This window comes from Drosophila tropicalis, unplaced genomic scaffold, assembly GCF_018151085.1.
Source record: "Drosophila tropicalis isolate 14030-0801.00 unplaced genomic scaffold, ASM1815108v1 contig_980, whole genome shotgun sequence".
Taxonomy (NCBI): Eukaryota; Metazoa; Arthropoda; class Insecta; order Diptera; family Drosophilidae; genus Drosophila; species Drosophila tropicalis.
In genome coordinates, this window is record NW_027173484.1 from 152,231 (window position 1) to 168,711 (window position 16,481).

Sequence of the window (16,481 nt, forward strand, 5' to 3'; positions counted from 1 at the left end):
AAGTGCTGTTCACAGCGAAAATATAGACAATGAATGACAAAATTTCAAACAAAGAAACCAAATTTAAATAAATTTTGCTACCTGTCAATAATTTCATTGGAGAGTTCTATGTTGTCAATACTCAGAGAATCCTTAAAGTTATTAAAATAGCTTAGTTAAAAGACATTTATGGTTCTTTTGGCTATTTTTTGACAGAAAATACAAACAATACAATACAACAATTGAAGTTCCGTTAGTACAGGTTTTATAATTCTAATCCTCGGGGATTGCATTGATTAAATCTTTTAAACGTGTTATGCTCTCTGCTATCCAATATAAGTTAATTAAGCAATACAAAATATATATAATTTGGTTCAGTTTCAATGTAAAAACAAAACTTAAAAGGAAGATACAGAATTTTATTTCCAAATTCCTTTTTATAAGCTAAATGGAGGTTATTTGACTTTACTCTTGTAAACGAAGAAAACTATGTTTTCATGGTTTTCGTCTAAGAAATTAAATATGCTAATTGTCCAGCAGCCACTGGTGTTTGTTTAGTAATAACAATAGCAATAATTTATCGATCGAAAAAACAAACCAACGATATATCGCCAGAATCCAAAACCATCAATACTATCGATAGTCCCATCGATATATTTACAGCTCTACTGTCAGCACTATTTCATTATTAGATACAAAATTATTATTGTATTGAGTGAACAATATGAACAAAATAAAATAAATCCAACGTATGTATATTATAATATATTCTAGTTAAGGAATTCGTTTGAGCGCAATAACTCGTCGTTTCAAGGTGCTTAAATACATAGACCTGTTTGTGTGTGTGTTGAATTGTATATATTTCTAGGTTTTCATACACAATCTACATACATACATATGTACATACATACATATGTAACATGTATTTCAAAATTTTGACGTAAAATCAGGCATTGGCGCGTGATTACCAGGTTGACATGATTAGATCGATTGAGCCAAACTGATATTTCCATACGTTAAATATAAATCAGCTTGCACATTTTAAAGATTTATTTACATTCAAACACTAGCATCATTTCATTATATGGTCCTTATTCCTGATGATACATATACATATGAATACATTCGCATACATTTGTATGTACATACAGTGAGCCCAAAAAGTATTGGCACACTTAAAATTTTCACCTTTCATCCCATGCAAGTTTTGTTTTATTTTTCGGCACCCCAAAATAAAAATGCAATTCTGTATAATATGGCATAAATTATCTAATTCACAAATTTAAATTCATTTTCCTAGCATTTTTTTGCAGTTATCTTTAATAAACTAAAAAATAGTCACATCTTCACGCCAAAAAAGTATTGGGACAATTTCATAGTAGATTAAGAAAAATACAAAAAAATCAAAATAAACTAAAAATTAATATTTCGTTGGGCCACCTCTGGCTTTTATGACAGCTTGAAGGCGTCTCTTCATGCTTCCTACCAAGTGCGTCATATCCTGGCTTCCAATTTTCTCCCACTCTTTAATAATTGCTGTTTTAAGGGTATCCTTGGAAGTTATTCATATAAACTAATGATAGTTTCTTATTTTTTTTCTCCAATAATACCCATACATGCTCTCTGGGATTAAGATCGGGTGATTGTGGAGGAGTTTTTAGCTGCTTGCAGTGATAAATGAGCCACTCCTGAACCAAAAACGAAGAATGTTTTGTATCATTATCTTGTTGAAAAAGCCATTGAGATCCACTAAGGCCTAACTTTTCAACACTAGGGGCCAAATTACTTTTTAAAACTTCCAAGAAAGCATACTTGTCCATATTGCCTTCGATAAAGGTCAGCTGACCCACTCCCGATGCTGCAAAACAGCCCCACACCATGACATGCCCGCCACCATGCTTGACGGTCTTACGAATATTTTCTTCCTCCAACTCTTTATTGGTTTTACGCCATAATTTTTGGCTACCATCGGATCCAAATAGATTGAATTTAGACTCATCACTAAAAATCACTGAGTTCCAAAACAAATCCGGCTAATTGACAAATTTTTTTGCAAAATCAAGCCTCTTTTTTTTTTTTGTTGGCCTTTGAAATATATGGTTTGTGACTTGGTACTCGACCATGAAAGCCGGCCCTGTTAAGTGCATTTCTAATAGTTCGAGGGCAAAAGATTTCCTTCAAGGTCTCCTGTAACTCGTGACACAATTTCACAGCCGATCCCATTGGGTTTTGAGTAACTGCAGCCACAATAACCCTTTCCTGGCAAGGAGTAAATTTTTTGGAAGTCCAATTCGGCCTGCTGGTTCCAATTTTTCGGTAGTAACGTAATGTTTTATAACATTTCGAACACTTGACGACGATCTGTCCACTAACTCGCCAATTTCCTGTTAAGATTTGTTTTTTTTACATATAGTTTTATAATTAATTCACGAGTTTCTAAGAAAAGTTTCTGCTCCTCTGCCCATTTTGATCGTTTCTGTCTGAATTTAGATCGAAAACTGGTGCTGAACACATTATGTGTGTATGCTAGCAACGGAAAACGGAACTTAGCCGTTACAACAGCAAAAGAGACGTTATGAAAAATTGTTCTAAGAAAATCAGAAAAAACGGAACTTAGCCGTTACAACAGCAAATGAGTTAGACGTTATGAAAAATTGTGCCAATACTTTTTTGGCTTGAAGATGTGACTATTTTTTAGTTTATTAAAGATAACTGCGAAAAAATGCTAGGAAAATGAATTTTAATTTGTGAATTAGATAATTTAAGCCATATTATACAGAATTGCATTTTTATTTTGGGGTGCCGACAAATAAAACAAAACTTGCATGGGATGAAAGGTGAAAATTTTAAGTGTGTGTAGTCATATCTGTCGGCACAGGAAAAGTATTATTGACTGCAAATTCCAGTTGTTTCGCATGCAGTCGAATTAAAATAGTGAGTGCAGTGGACTGTCAAATGCATGAGAAATGCATACAAACATACATATGCACGAATTCTGACATGAATATACATACAGTATATATGTATGTATATGTAGGGCGACGTTTCGTTACCTTCTTCTTCAGCAATGGCCACAAATTCTCAATGGGATTGAGATCCGGTGTAAATTCTTTTTATGACAATTATATAATAGCCAAGTGCGACACAGAAGTAACTTATGCTTCGGTTCATTATCCTGATACAGTTTGTATTTCAGTTTGTTGAGGATCGAGTGGATTGCGTTAAATTATAAGTTTATCTTTATTAAGTGTCCATACACTTTCAAGGGCGGAAAAAGAAGAAGCAAGATATACAGAGTTACAAAGCATCTTATATCGATAACCTACAAGCTTAGTACAATAAATACAGCGCTGCAAACAGGAACATATGGTATTTTCAACACCCTTCCTCAATATGATTCTGTGTGCCAATTACAATTTCTTTCTTAGTCAATGTGTTTCGATCGAGCATGAAACACAGGATTCTTGGCCAGAGATTGAGCACTCAAATTGTCTCCAAACAATTTCGTAGATGTGCCAGCGTCTCCACATCCAATCTCGATCAACAATCGCCTCAAATGCAATGCCTCTTTCGCCGCTGAAGACATAGCCATGTATTCGGCTTCTGTGCTGCTCAACGCCACCCTGCATTGTTTTTCTGACTTCCAGGAAATAGGGCCACCTGCCAAGAAAAACACGTACCCTGTGTACGATTTGCGGTTGCTCACATCACCGCCTCAATCTGCGTCAGCGTATCCCGTAAGAGCATCTCCACACGATCGGTAGTGCAACTTAAGATCCTTCGTTGCCGCCAAATACCTCATAACATGCTTAACTGCTGCAACATGTTCACTGTGAGGTTCCTTATTCCTTTGCGCTAATTTGATAATTGAATGATAGATATCAGGTCTTGATGTTAATGCAAGCTACATCAACTCTCCGATTGCTGACTGATACATTGTCACATCCTGTACAACGCAATTCTCGTCATTGCACGCCACTTGGAAACCAACATCCAATGGAGTAGCAACTGCTCGACACACTTCCATACTATGTCTTTGAAGCATGCCCTTTATGTACTGAGCCTGATTCATTACGATACTGTCTGTATCATCATTCCGGTCTACTTGCATGCCCAAAAACTCTCGTAACGGACCCTTATCGACGCATTCGAATTTCATCGCAATCTTTGCCTTAGTTGCGATCATGTCATCCATCTTTTGGCAAGCTATAAGTAAATCATCTACATATATTAGTACCAAACAAAGTCTACCTTTTATATCTTGCTGATAAAGGCACGGCTCGTTCTTGCAAGAAGTGAATCCAAGGTCACATAGCGCTGCATTCAACTTGGCATTCCACTCCCTTCCTGCTTGTTTCAATCCATATATAGCTTTATTCAGCCTCAACACCTGTTGTGAATTTGCCTTGTCCACATATCCCTGAGGCTGCCTCAAATAGACGACTTCGTTTAGGTCACTGTTAAGATAGGCTGTGCACACATCCATTTGGTGCAGATATAGTTTCAGCTCCGCTGCTATAGCCAAAACTAGCCGTATCGTTTCGTAACGACACACTGGTGAGAAGGTTTCGGTATAATCGACGCCGTGTATCTGTGAGCACCCTTTAGCCACCAACCGAGACTTATACCGCTCCACGCTTCTATCTCCACTCCGTTTGATAGTATATACCCACTTTGAACCAATCGGTTTTTGTCCCATGGGTAAATCTACCAGTGTCCATGTCTTATTTGCCAACAGAGCCTCATATTCCTTATCCATAGCAGTCTTCCAGAATGAAGATTGCTTACCTTGAATCGCATCATCAAATGTCTGTGGCAAATCCAGTTCCTTTACATGTAACTTGTTTACACGATTGTATATTTTCTTGGGACATCCTGGCTTACCGGTGCGAATCAAACGTGGCCTTCCAGGACCGATCTGTCCTTCCTGCCGTATCTCTTGCTCCGGTTCTTGTTCTTCCGCTTGGCCAGCTTCATCATCGCTCTGCCCTTAACTCTCATTATCGAAATCTTCAGCGCTAACAAATTCCTCATTTTCCAGATCATCTTTACTTGATTCGTCCCACCGCATTTCCAGACCTGTGACTGTTTGTGCTGGACCTGGGAATTCAACAATCGAAACTACATCATTCGGATCCTTGAACATTACATCCCGTTTCTCAACGACCTCTCGATTTTCTTTGTCATACAACCTGTATGTTTTTGATACCAGTGAATATCCTACGAGTCGATATTCTCTGCCCTTGGCCTGAAACTTGCTTCGTCGTCTCTTATCTAATGCAATTGCTATCGATCCGAAAATGCGCATACCCTGCACATTGGGTTTCCTTCCAGTCCATGCCATAAGGTGTCATACCAACTAATGCTGCTGTTGGTGATCTGTTTCGAATGTAACACGCTGTCATTATTGCCTCTGCCCAGAGAAACTCCTGCATATCCGCGTGTACAAGCAAACATCTAGCCATCTCGACTAGCGTCCGGTTTGCTCGTTCAGCCACTCCATTCTGTTGAGGGCTATATGGAACCGTCAACTGACGCACAATTCCATGATCCTTTAAATACACATCAAAACGCCTGTTGATGAATTCTCGGCCGTTGTCACTTCTTATTGCCTTCAATTTTTGGCCAATCTGTCTTTCAGCCATCACTTTAAATTCCACGAATTTCTCGAATACTTCATCCTTCGATTTTAGACAATAAGCAAATAATCGTCTCGACATGTCGTTTATGAATGTCAAGAAATATGAAGAGCCGCCTAGAGAACGTTGCTTAAAAGGTCCACCTACATCGGTATGTACCAATTCCAAAAGATGCTGAGCTCGATGTTCAGACGCTGATGGGAAAGGTTGAGTATGAATCTTGCTTCTCATACAAGTCACACATGGCATCTTCTCGGAAAAATCCACATTTTCCATGCCAGTGAATAATTCAGATGACCATACCTGTAGTGCCAATCTTCTGCAGTTATCTGTTTCGCTCCAAAGCATCGATTGCCTGTCTCCTTAAACACAAAGAGCTTTCCTTGCCTTTCTGCTATTAGTACCATCTCGTCGTCTTGGCGAACCGTCGCTGAATTTTTGTCGAAAGTCACAGTGCATCGCCTATCGACTGCTCGATCAATCGACATAAAATTCATCTCCAACCCTGGTAAGAAAACCGATTTTCCTTTGGCTTTTCTTGAAACTTTGGGCAGTCCCTCTTATAGTGACCTCGCTGCCCAAAACTGTAGCATTCTATATCCACCAGAGACCTTTTCTTACGAGTTGGATTTTTTCGCACATTTGCCTGGTATGCCCGTTGCTCTTCTGGGGTTGACACTCTCTCGTTACTCCTGCGATCTCCTTCTTCCAGCAACTTAAACTGTCCAAAGAAGGAAGACTATCACGAGTCTCCATCGCAATAACGAAGTTTTCGTATTCCTTTGGCAAACTTGAAAGTAATATGATCACCGCTAGTTCGTCTTCTAGCTTTATATTCACTTCAGCAAGTTTGTCCTTTGTCGAGAAGAACATATTGAGATAGTCGCTCATCTTATCCTCTCTCAGCTGCAACCCAAGCAACTTTTTATATAGCGACACCCTCCGGACGGGTCCGCTTGGCTCATACGTTTCCTTGAGCTTATCCCATGCTTCCTTTGCTGTAGCACAATTCTTGAGGTAAACCAACTGAGACAGTCTTACACTCAGCGTTATCGTCGCCAACGCTTTCTGATTCTGTGCATCCCATGCAGCAACCGCATTCGCTTCCGTAGGCCTCGTCATGCCTATGGAGTTCCATAATTCCGCATGGATCAACACGCTGCGCATTTGAACGGACCAGGAATCATAATTCACCTCCTCCAACTTTTCTATTTGGTAAAAAGAACTCATATTTTACCACGCGCCTTATGCCGTGTGTCTTTCCGCACAATTATTTTTCGCCAGCCGCGAAATATCTACTTAAACTTTTAACACAAATCCTCCTGCCCACACTAGCGTGTATCTGGGCCCATAACCTGTTGAGGATCGAGTGGATTACGTTAAATTATAAGTTTATCTTTATTAAGTATTTTAAGGGCGGAAAAAGAAGAAGCAAGATATACAGAGTTACAAAGCATCTTATATCGATAACCTACAAGCTTAGTACAATCGATATAACCAGGGATAAATACAGGGCTGCAAACAGGAACATATGGTATTTTCAACACAGTTTGCTCGCTTTGTCATTATTCCGTTGAATATTCGCAGCTCTCCAACGCCTTTCGAGGAAATACAACCCCAAACCATAACAGAAAGCTTTCCAAATTTTACTGTGGGGACAATATTTTTATTCTGTAGGGCTGTTTTTGGCTTGCGCCAAACTTTACCAGGGCCATGGTTGTAGAACAACATGATTTTCGTTTCGTCGCAGAATATAACATCACTCCAGTACTCTGGCGGCTTTCCAGCGTTTAATATTGCAAAGTTCAGCTTTATTTCATTGTTTATACCTGACAGCAAAGGCTTTTTTTTTGGCAACATGCAAGGAGTACTTCAATTCCAGCCTATTGCCCTTCCATTTTGCAAAGAATTAATAGATAGTCAAGATTGCCTCTGTGCTGATTATTGTATTTCTTTGGTGGCCTTCTTGGAGTTTTTGCATTTTTTTTTTTTTTATTCCTATAGTTAATACATATGTTAATAAAATTTTATAAAAATTTGTGGTATAAAAAGCCCTCCTTTCTTATCTTTCGATGTTTTCGAACTTGTGTGAATTTTTTCATTTCGCAAACAATTATTGGACATACGGTATGTATGTATGTACATACATATGCATACTTTACTCTGAAATATAAATACACACAATGACGTGCCGAACGCTGGGACAAACAAGTATTGTGTCGCCGCTTTGTCTTATTGGCCCTTCTAGTCACGGCTACTAATTGAGCGACCGTGATTGGGCGTGATTGGGAGATCAAGTATGAGAATTATCAGGATCGGACTACTATATCATATAGCTCCAGAACAAACATTTTCATAAAAATTGGAGTATCGCCATGAAATTTACATACAGTGGCGAGCACATGTGGATACATGTTCTGATACTGTGACTTTGAGTGACTGTAAAACCCACATAAATGAATTAATCGATCCCAAATATTCAATAAAAATTCATTAATAATATATAAAACAAAAAACAAGAATTTTTATACCCTTGCAAAAAGGGTATTTTAATTTTGGTCAGAAGTGTGCAACGCATAGAACGAAGCATCTCCGACCATACAAAGTATATATATTCTTGATCAGCACGACGAGACGAGTTCAACTAGCCATGTCCGTCCGTCCGTCCGTCCGTCTGGATCAACGCAAACTCCTCCTAGACCGTAAGAGCTACAGAGCTGAAATTTTGCACGTAGGCTTGTATATACTGCAGGCGTTGTATATCTCGGAATCAGCCGGATCGGACCACTATATCATATAGCTCCCAGACAAACCCCAAAGTCACGAACAGTGACTTTTCTCAATAACTTCGTTATTTTCTATGCTATTATCGTGAAACTTAATATTAGAGAGTTTACTACGCCTATAAGCGACTATGCCAAATTTGATCAAGATCGGGTGACTATATCATATAGCTCTCATACAAACGGCCAAGTCACAAACAGTGACTTTCTCAATAACTTCGTTATATTCTGAGCTATTGTCGTGAAACTTAATATTAGAGAGTTTACTACGCCTATAAGCGACTATGCCAAATTTGATCAAGATCGGGTGACTATATAATATAGCTCCCATACAAACGAGCAAGTCACGAACAGTGACTTTCTCAATACCTTCGTTATTTTCTGAGCTATTGTCGTGAAACTTAATATTAGAGAGTTTACTACGCCTATAAGCGACTGTGCCAAATTTGATCAAGATCGGGTGACTATATAATATAGCTCCCATACAAACGAGCAAGTCACGAACAGTGACTTTCTCAATACCTTCGTTATTTTCTGAGCTATTGTCGTGAAACTTAATATTAGAGAGTTTACTACGCCTATAAGCGACTGTGCCAAATTTAATCAAGATCAGGTGACTATATCATATAGCTCCCATAGGAACGATTGGTCGAAAACAGTGACTTTTGTAAATAACTTCGTTACTTTTAAAGCGATTGCTTTTAAATTAAACATTTCTTAATTTAATATATATGTTAATGACTGTGCCGAATTTGATAAAGATCGGGTGACTATATCATATAGCTCCCATAGGAACGATCGGTGGAAAACAGTGACTTTGATCAATATCTTCGTTATTTCCTATGATTGTAGGCCTTTCTTTCTCAAGCTTAAGCCTTTTTAGATAAAACGTTCTTCCACATTGATGGCTAATAGGTAAGGATAGAGTTACCAAAAAAGTTGCAAGGGTATACAAACTTTGACGCGGTCGAAGTTAGCCTCGGCCCTCTAGTTTTTTATAAAATGAGCATGTGTCCACTTTTGCTCGTATAACAAAACTTATAGGTTAAGGAATTTTTTTTATACTAGTCAAAAAGCCTTTGCCTTTAATCACGCTATTATTGCTCCTGGGCATACTCTCCACCAATTTTTCTATTGTATGTAATAATATTAGATATAAAACCCCAGATCCCAAAATTTGAATCGGGTCGGATAAATATAACACAAGTTACAGTCAATATACAGCGCTGCTTGCTGTCTACTACGTCATACGTTATCAACAGAGCACATGCATACACACACAGACGCAACTCTACATGAACTGTATGTGTATGCGTGCGTTGCTTTGCTTAGGGAATGAGGAAAGAAGAACAAATTGTAGTAAAAAGAGTAAAATTTGTTTGTATATTGATGAATTGAGTTGCAGAGAAAGAAATTTCAAAATGTAAAAATATTATTGCCGACTGCAAGGGTATATAAACTTAGCCGATGTTAGCTTCTTTGATATTTTGGATAAAAAAATATTATGTTATTACAAAATAAAAACCAGAGGGCCAGGGCTAACTTCGCCCGCGTCAAAGTCTGTATACCCTTGCAACTTTTTTGGTAACTCTTTCCTTACCTATTAGCCATCAATGTGGAAGAACGTTTTATCTAAAAAGGCTTAAGTTTGCGAAACAATGACCTACAATCATAGGAAATAACGAAGATATTGATCATAGTCACTGTTTTCCACCGATCGTTTCTATGGGAGCTATATGTTATAGTCATCCGATCTTGATCAAATTTGGCACAGTAGTTTATAGGCGTTCTATGCGTTGCGAACTTCTGACCAAAATGAATATACCATTTTTGCAAGGGTATAAAAATGTATTCTTTTGCCACGGCCCAGGGTCGAACTCGCATTTAATTTTTTGGCAAAATACTTTGTTTTTCTTTTACTTCTTGTTCTCAGATTTTTCCACTTGTTTTCTCACTAATATTGGTTTGCATTCAATTATAAACAATGCTTTTAATTTTTATGTGTTATAAAATTGGTCAGATGTTTGTAACGCACAGAAGGAGACGTTTCCGACCTCAAAAAGTATATATATTCTTGATCAGCATAAGAAGCTAAGTCGCTATAGCCATGTCCTTCCGTTTTACTCAGCCACTTTTTTCTGTGCTTTTATTACTTGGAGCAGATCAAGTATTAAAATCATAAATAGAACACAAGTTACTGTCATTAAAAATTGGCTCTTTTTATTACCTGGAGTAGAGCAAGTATTAAAATCATAAATTGATCAGAAGTTACAGTCGTTATAAATTGGTTCTGCTCCCAGCGCTGACGGCAGCACAGCTTGTTGCCTACTACGTTATCATCAAATCAACAGAGCACATGCATACACACACAGACGCAACGCTACATAAACTATATGTGTATGCGTGCGTTGATTTGCTTAGGGAATGAGGGAAGAAGAAGAAAAAAGGTAGTGAAAGGAGTAATAATGTTTTGTTTGTGTATTAATGAATTGCGTTGAAGAAAAAAAAATTTTGAACATGTAAAAATATTATTGCCAAGGACTGCAGATCGCGAAGTTTATATGTATACCCCTGCAGTCATTGGTCATAATATTTTTACATCTCTTCACAGACAAAACATTCCAAAATTTTCAGCCAATGTGTTCTTTTCGTTTAAAAATGCGTTGTAATCATGTATATCAAAGCACTGTAACTATGTAGAACTGATAAATATAAATTTTTATGACATTTTCGTAAAAAGTAACGAAGTTATTTATAAAAAGTTATTTATAAAAGTCACGGTTTTCGACCGATATGGTACCTATATGATATAGTCACCTGATCTTGATCAAATTTGGCACAGTCGTTTTGGGGAATTTAATAGCGGTACCCCTCGGGTTTAGCTAAATTAAACATTTTTGGTTACTAAAAACAATAGAGAAATATTACTACTTAATTGGGATGCGCCGGTATTTTCTGTGATCGCTAGATTTCATATTCAGTTGTCACTGAATGTTGGGCTATCAAATTGGGAATTTCTTTCATAATTTTCCTGGTCCTTTCGTCATTGTTCACTGTGTTTTTATTTTCGCCAAAATGTTCTGCATTTTGCTAATTAAGATCTCCACATCACACAGTGCCACAAATCCTCCACGCTCTCCATCGGATAAGAGTGAGAAACTTGACGTTTTTTTAATAAAAAAATATTAAAGAAGTTAACTTCGGCTGCCGAAGTTTATATACCCTTGCAGTCCTTGGCCATAATATTTTTAATTGTTCCAAATTCTTTCTCTTTATCAATGCAGAGACAAACCCTTCCAAGTATAATTTCCATTTCGTCTTCTTCCCAATGCTGCATGCTGCGATTGGCACAGATACACATACAGTTTATGTAGCGTAGCGTCTGTGTGTGTATGCGTGTGCTCAGCTGCTTTGTGGATTTCAAGCAATAACGTGGTAGTCTGGCTGCAGCACTGTCGATATATATTGACTGTAACTTGTGTTCTATTTATCAGATTTGATTGAAATTGTGTATACCTTGGATTTTAAATATACAAATAAAAAAGTTAGAAGGCGTCAAATCAGGTGATCTCGGTGGCCAGTCATAATCGCCGTTTTTCGATATTAATCTTCCGGGGAACATTTCGCGCATTAAATTGGTCGTGGCATGCGCTGTATGGCATGTAGCGCCGTCCTGTTGGAGCCAGTAATTATCCTATTCATTTTCATGAACAAATGTCAATAAAAAATCGGTTATCATTGTCCGATAACGCTCCCCGTTCACGGTTACCGTTGCTCCATTTTCGTTTTCAAAGAAGTACAGGCCGATGACTTTATCGGCATAAATGCCACACCACACAGTAACTTTTTGGTCGTAAAAAGGTTGCGTTTCGATGAATTGAGGGTTCTTAATAGCATAAAACCAACAATTTTGTTTATTCACTCCTCCATTTATGTTGAAATGCGTCCGTCTATCCGTCTGGATCAACGCAAATTGAAATATTATATCTTGAAATATTAGTGAGTTTATTATAGTTTTATACGACTGTGCCAAATTCGATCAAGATCAGGTGACTATATCATATGTCTCGCATAGGAGCGATCGGTCGGAAACAGTGACTTTTGTCAATATCTTAGTTACTTTCGCCGCGATTGCTTTCAAGTTAAACTATTGTCAGTTTTGTGTATATGTTAATAACTGTGCCAAATTTGATCAAGATGGGGGGACTATATCATATAGCTCCTATAGGAACAATCGGCGGAAAACAGTGACTCTGATTAATAACTTCGTTTCTTCGCATGTAAGCCGTTTCGCAAATATTAGACTTGAAAGAAAAACTGTAAAACGTTTTTCCTCTTTAAAAACGATAGTTAGGGAAAGAGTAACAAAAAACTTGCAAGGGTATACAAACTTTGACGCGGTCGAAGTTAGACCCCGCCATCTGTTTTTTTTTGCTTTATGCGTTTTTTAAAAATATTGCGATACATTAATAAAACATATTTTATACAAAATCTAAAACATCAATAACGAAATAAACTTTGAATATTGTGTCTCAACTCGTGTTAAAATTTTAGTATAATTTTGATCACTCAAAAAGTTTAGTCACTTTATATGAACTATAAAAATCAAATAGGGGAATGTGATAAAAACTTTTCTTTAATAACAATTGGCTTGAACACCAATTTTTACTGGTCTTTTGAATCATCACCTTTCACACCCACTATTTTTATGAGAGCTCCGATTTTCTTATTTCAGATAATATATACCGAATACATAATGGACTCTGAAATGGAAAACGGAGTAGTATTAAAAGGATATCACAAGAAACTAAAAACAATGAAGAAAAAATATTTTGTTCTTTATAACGAAACACCCCATGGTGCATCACGATTGGAGTATTTCGATTCTGAAAAAAAATTTGCTCAAAGGACAGAACCTAAACGAGTTATTCACTTAAAAAACTGTTTTAATATAAACCGTCGTTTTGATACCAAACTTAAATTTGTTGTGGTGCTTTCGACCAGAGAAGGTGGTTTTGGAATAGTCTTCGATAGTGAAAACGACTTACGGAAATGGCTAGATCAATTGTTGTGTCTACAAAGAGATAACGCAAACATTACTGATCAAGTAAATTCATCATACGGTAAGCCCTCAATTTATTTGATTAATTTAAATATCAAAGAAGCTAACATCGGTTATGCCGAAGTTTATATACCCCTGCAGTCCTTGTCAATATTATTTATACATGTTCAAAATTTGTGTTCTGCAACTCAATTCATCAATATACAAAAAAAAAAAAAAAACAATTTTACTCTTCATACTACAATTTTTTTTCTTCTTTCTTCATTCCCTAAGCAAAGCAACGCACGCATACACATACAGTTTATTAGCGTTGCGTCTGTGTGTGTATGCATGCAAGAAGCGCTGCCGGCAGCGATTGAACCGATTTATATTGACTGTAACTTGTGTTCTCTTTATCCGATCGGATTGAATTTTGGAATCTAAGTTTTTATATCCAATACTATCATCGTAGTAAATTTCATGGGGATACTCCAGTTTTTATGAAAATGTTTTTTTTACAGCTACATGATATAGTGGTCCGATCCAGACAATTTTCATACTTTATCTCACCCGGGTAATAAAAGGCCCCAAAAAATTTCATTGCGATAGCTCCTAAGATGGCTGAGTAAGACGCATACGCACCGACGGACGGTCGAACAAACGGACATGGCTATATCGACTCAGCTTCTCATGCTGATCAAGAATATATGTGGGCATTTCCGGAAAAAGGTCAACCACAGGACCCAAACATAAAGTACCAAATATACGTCTTTTTTTCATTATATTTTATTAAGAAATGTTCCAAATGTACATTTTTGAATAGTAATAGTGAAAAAAAGTTCAAATGTACAAAATATTTGTAAAAAAAAGTTGAGTTTGTGTTTTTAGTAAACTTGCTACATTTTTAAGAGATTACTCTTTAAATTATTTACGGCATTAGAGGTTCTGTTACCGTAAATGTTCTGCTCTTAAATGAAACTTAGATACGTAAACTAACCGTAAAAAATATAAAGAGAGTCAAGTCATCTTTTTTTGTCGTGTGAGTGACCGAAAAACAGTAAAAGTTTTCTTAGCACTTACACTTTTCCAGAAGAATAGATGAAAATATATTTTTTGCGTCAAATAGGTTAAACAATTTTGAAAAAAAAAAAAAAAATATTTTGGTCAAATCATTTTTTGTTTTATTAACTCCGAAAGTTTGTCGTGTGAGTGACCATAAGTGCAAACCCTTATGTATATATGTATTTGTAAAGGTATTGTTATCGTTTTTTTAATTGAAATTTAGATGGAAAAAAGGAAAATATAAATAAAATAAAGTAAAAATCAAAGGCGGTATAGTGCACAAATAAAAAGAGACCCATTAAAACATACGAAATCGAAGAAAAACAAAGACAATTAACCCGAAATTACAGGAAAAAAAGGCAGAGAACCCAATTAAGTCGAAAGTAGGTTTTTTTCAACCTAAGGGAATAAAACACCGAAAAGAAAATAAAAAAGGGCCGAACTTCCTATTCCCAAAAATCCTACATAAATTAATATATATTTCTTGGAGTATAGAGTATTTATTAGTCTGTATCAACTCATAAATAATCCCTTTCCTATTTTGGTTATATTAATAGCTGAAATACTAATAAATTAACTAAAATTTTCTATGAAAATGCATTGAAAACTGTACTGGAAAAAATGTCGTGTGAGTGATGTCGTGGGAGTGACTCAGAAAAATAATTTAAAAAAAAAGGTCGAGGCCAATATGGAAAAATCTTAAGTCTACAAATAAAGCTTAACATTTCTAATATACGCAAAAAATATTCAAATTCTCAGACAGTTCGCAGAGTTTGGCGGTTGTTAGCAATGATGTATAATCTCATGTATATTTGATGTCGTGTGAGTGACCGCTCTTTTGGAGCTTTTTTCTCAACAGATAAAAACAGGAGGCCCAAAAGTTTTATTACGATTGATAGTACCTTAAAAAGTACTTTAAAAAATTATTACTGATTAATTGTAAAATATTTAATTTTTTTTGATTTTTTTCACTTATAAAGTTTTATTCTGCTTCCGAAAGTCGTGTGAGTGATTTCGGAATTGCCCATATACTTTATGGGGTCTGAACAATTTTAAAATACCCTCTGCAAGGGTATAAAAAGAGAGTCAGTGACAATGGAATATACCCACATTAACCTGATTTTTAAATATTTTTGCCACAGCTCGCGACTTGTACTTTAAGCTCTAAAGTTTAAATCTGTATTAATTCTAACAATTTAAGAATATCAACGAAGCTAACTTCGGCTATGAAAATTTATATACTCTTGCTGTCCTTAGAAATAATATTTTTACATGTTCAAAATTCTTTTTCTGTAACTCAATTTATCAATGCATCCCCACGTCCTTTGCAAACCAATTATATGTGCATGTTTGTACGTCAGCGTTCGGTGTGTGTGCTCTGGTTATTTCGAGAAATGCCTAGCATACTGACGGCAGCGTTTGAGCAAAGTCCATTTACATATATTTGCCGTGAATTGTTTTATTTTTCTTATATAACTATATGATACAGTCCGGTCCGACATTAGCTCTGCTGAAACGCTGTTGGCAGGCTTCTTCGTCATTGCTCGAATCAGCAGAGAACACGCATACACACACACACGCAACGCTTCGTCTAGTGTTCGCCAAAGAACTACAATTTTAGAATTGTGCAATCCAGCGCAGGTAGCATGCTTTTTCTAGCATGCACTTCAATAGAGTGAAATGAAACGACTTACGCAGTTTCGAAATTATATCAAATTAATGGAAAAAGCGGGACGATAAAGTCTAAGTGTAACGATAGAGAAGGGACGCAGAACAGAAGTAGAAAACGAAATACACACGCAAAGAAAAATCGGTTGCAAATTTCTTGTTAAAGGCAATAGAGAACAAGTAGAATGAGAAAATGAAAAACAAGCAATGTAGCTTGTTAAATGCTAAGCAGAGAATATGAAAAGACAGAAGTGGAGCAACCTGGCAGATGCGGGGTATTAAAGTCTAGAAGGCAAGGGAAAAGTCACC

General features: G+C 36.6%; 1 protein-coding gene across 4 annotated transcripts in view; it reads left to right on the forward strand.

The window, feature by feature from the left end:
* Positions 1–618: 618 nt before the first annotated feature.
* chico (insulin receptor substrate 1 chico) overlaps positions 619–16,481 on the forward strand; it is a 172,665-nt gene continuing 156,802 nt past the window's right edge. For all 4 annotated transcript variants that reach the window (XM_068302383.1, XM_068302384.1, XM_068302385.1 and 1 more), the window contains exons 1-2: positions 619–728; positions 13,137–13,524. In XM_068302383.1, the coding sequence (XP_068158484.1) occupies positions 13,158–13,524 (367 nt within the window). In that variant the 5' untranslated portion in view covers positions 619–728; positions 13,137–13,157. The remainder of the gene's footprint in view (positions 729–13,136; positions 13,525–16,481) is intronic.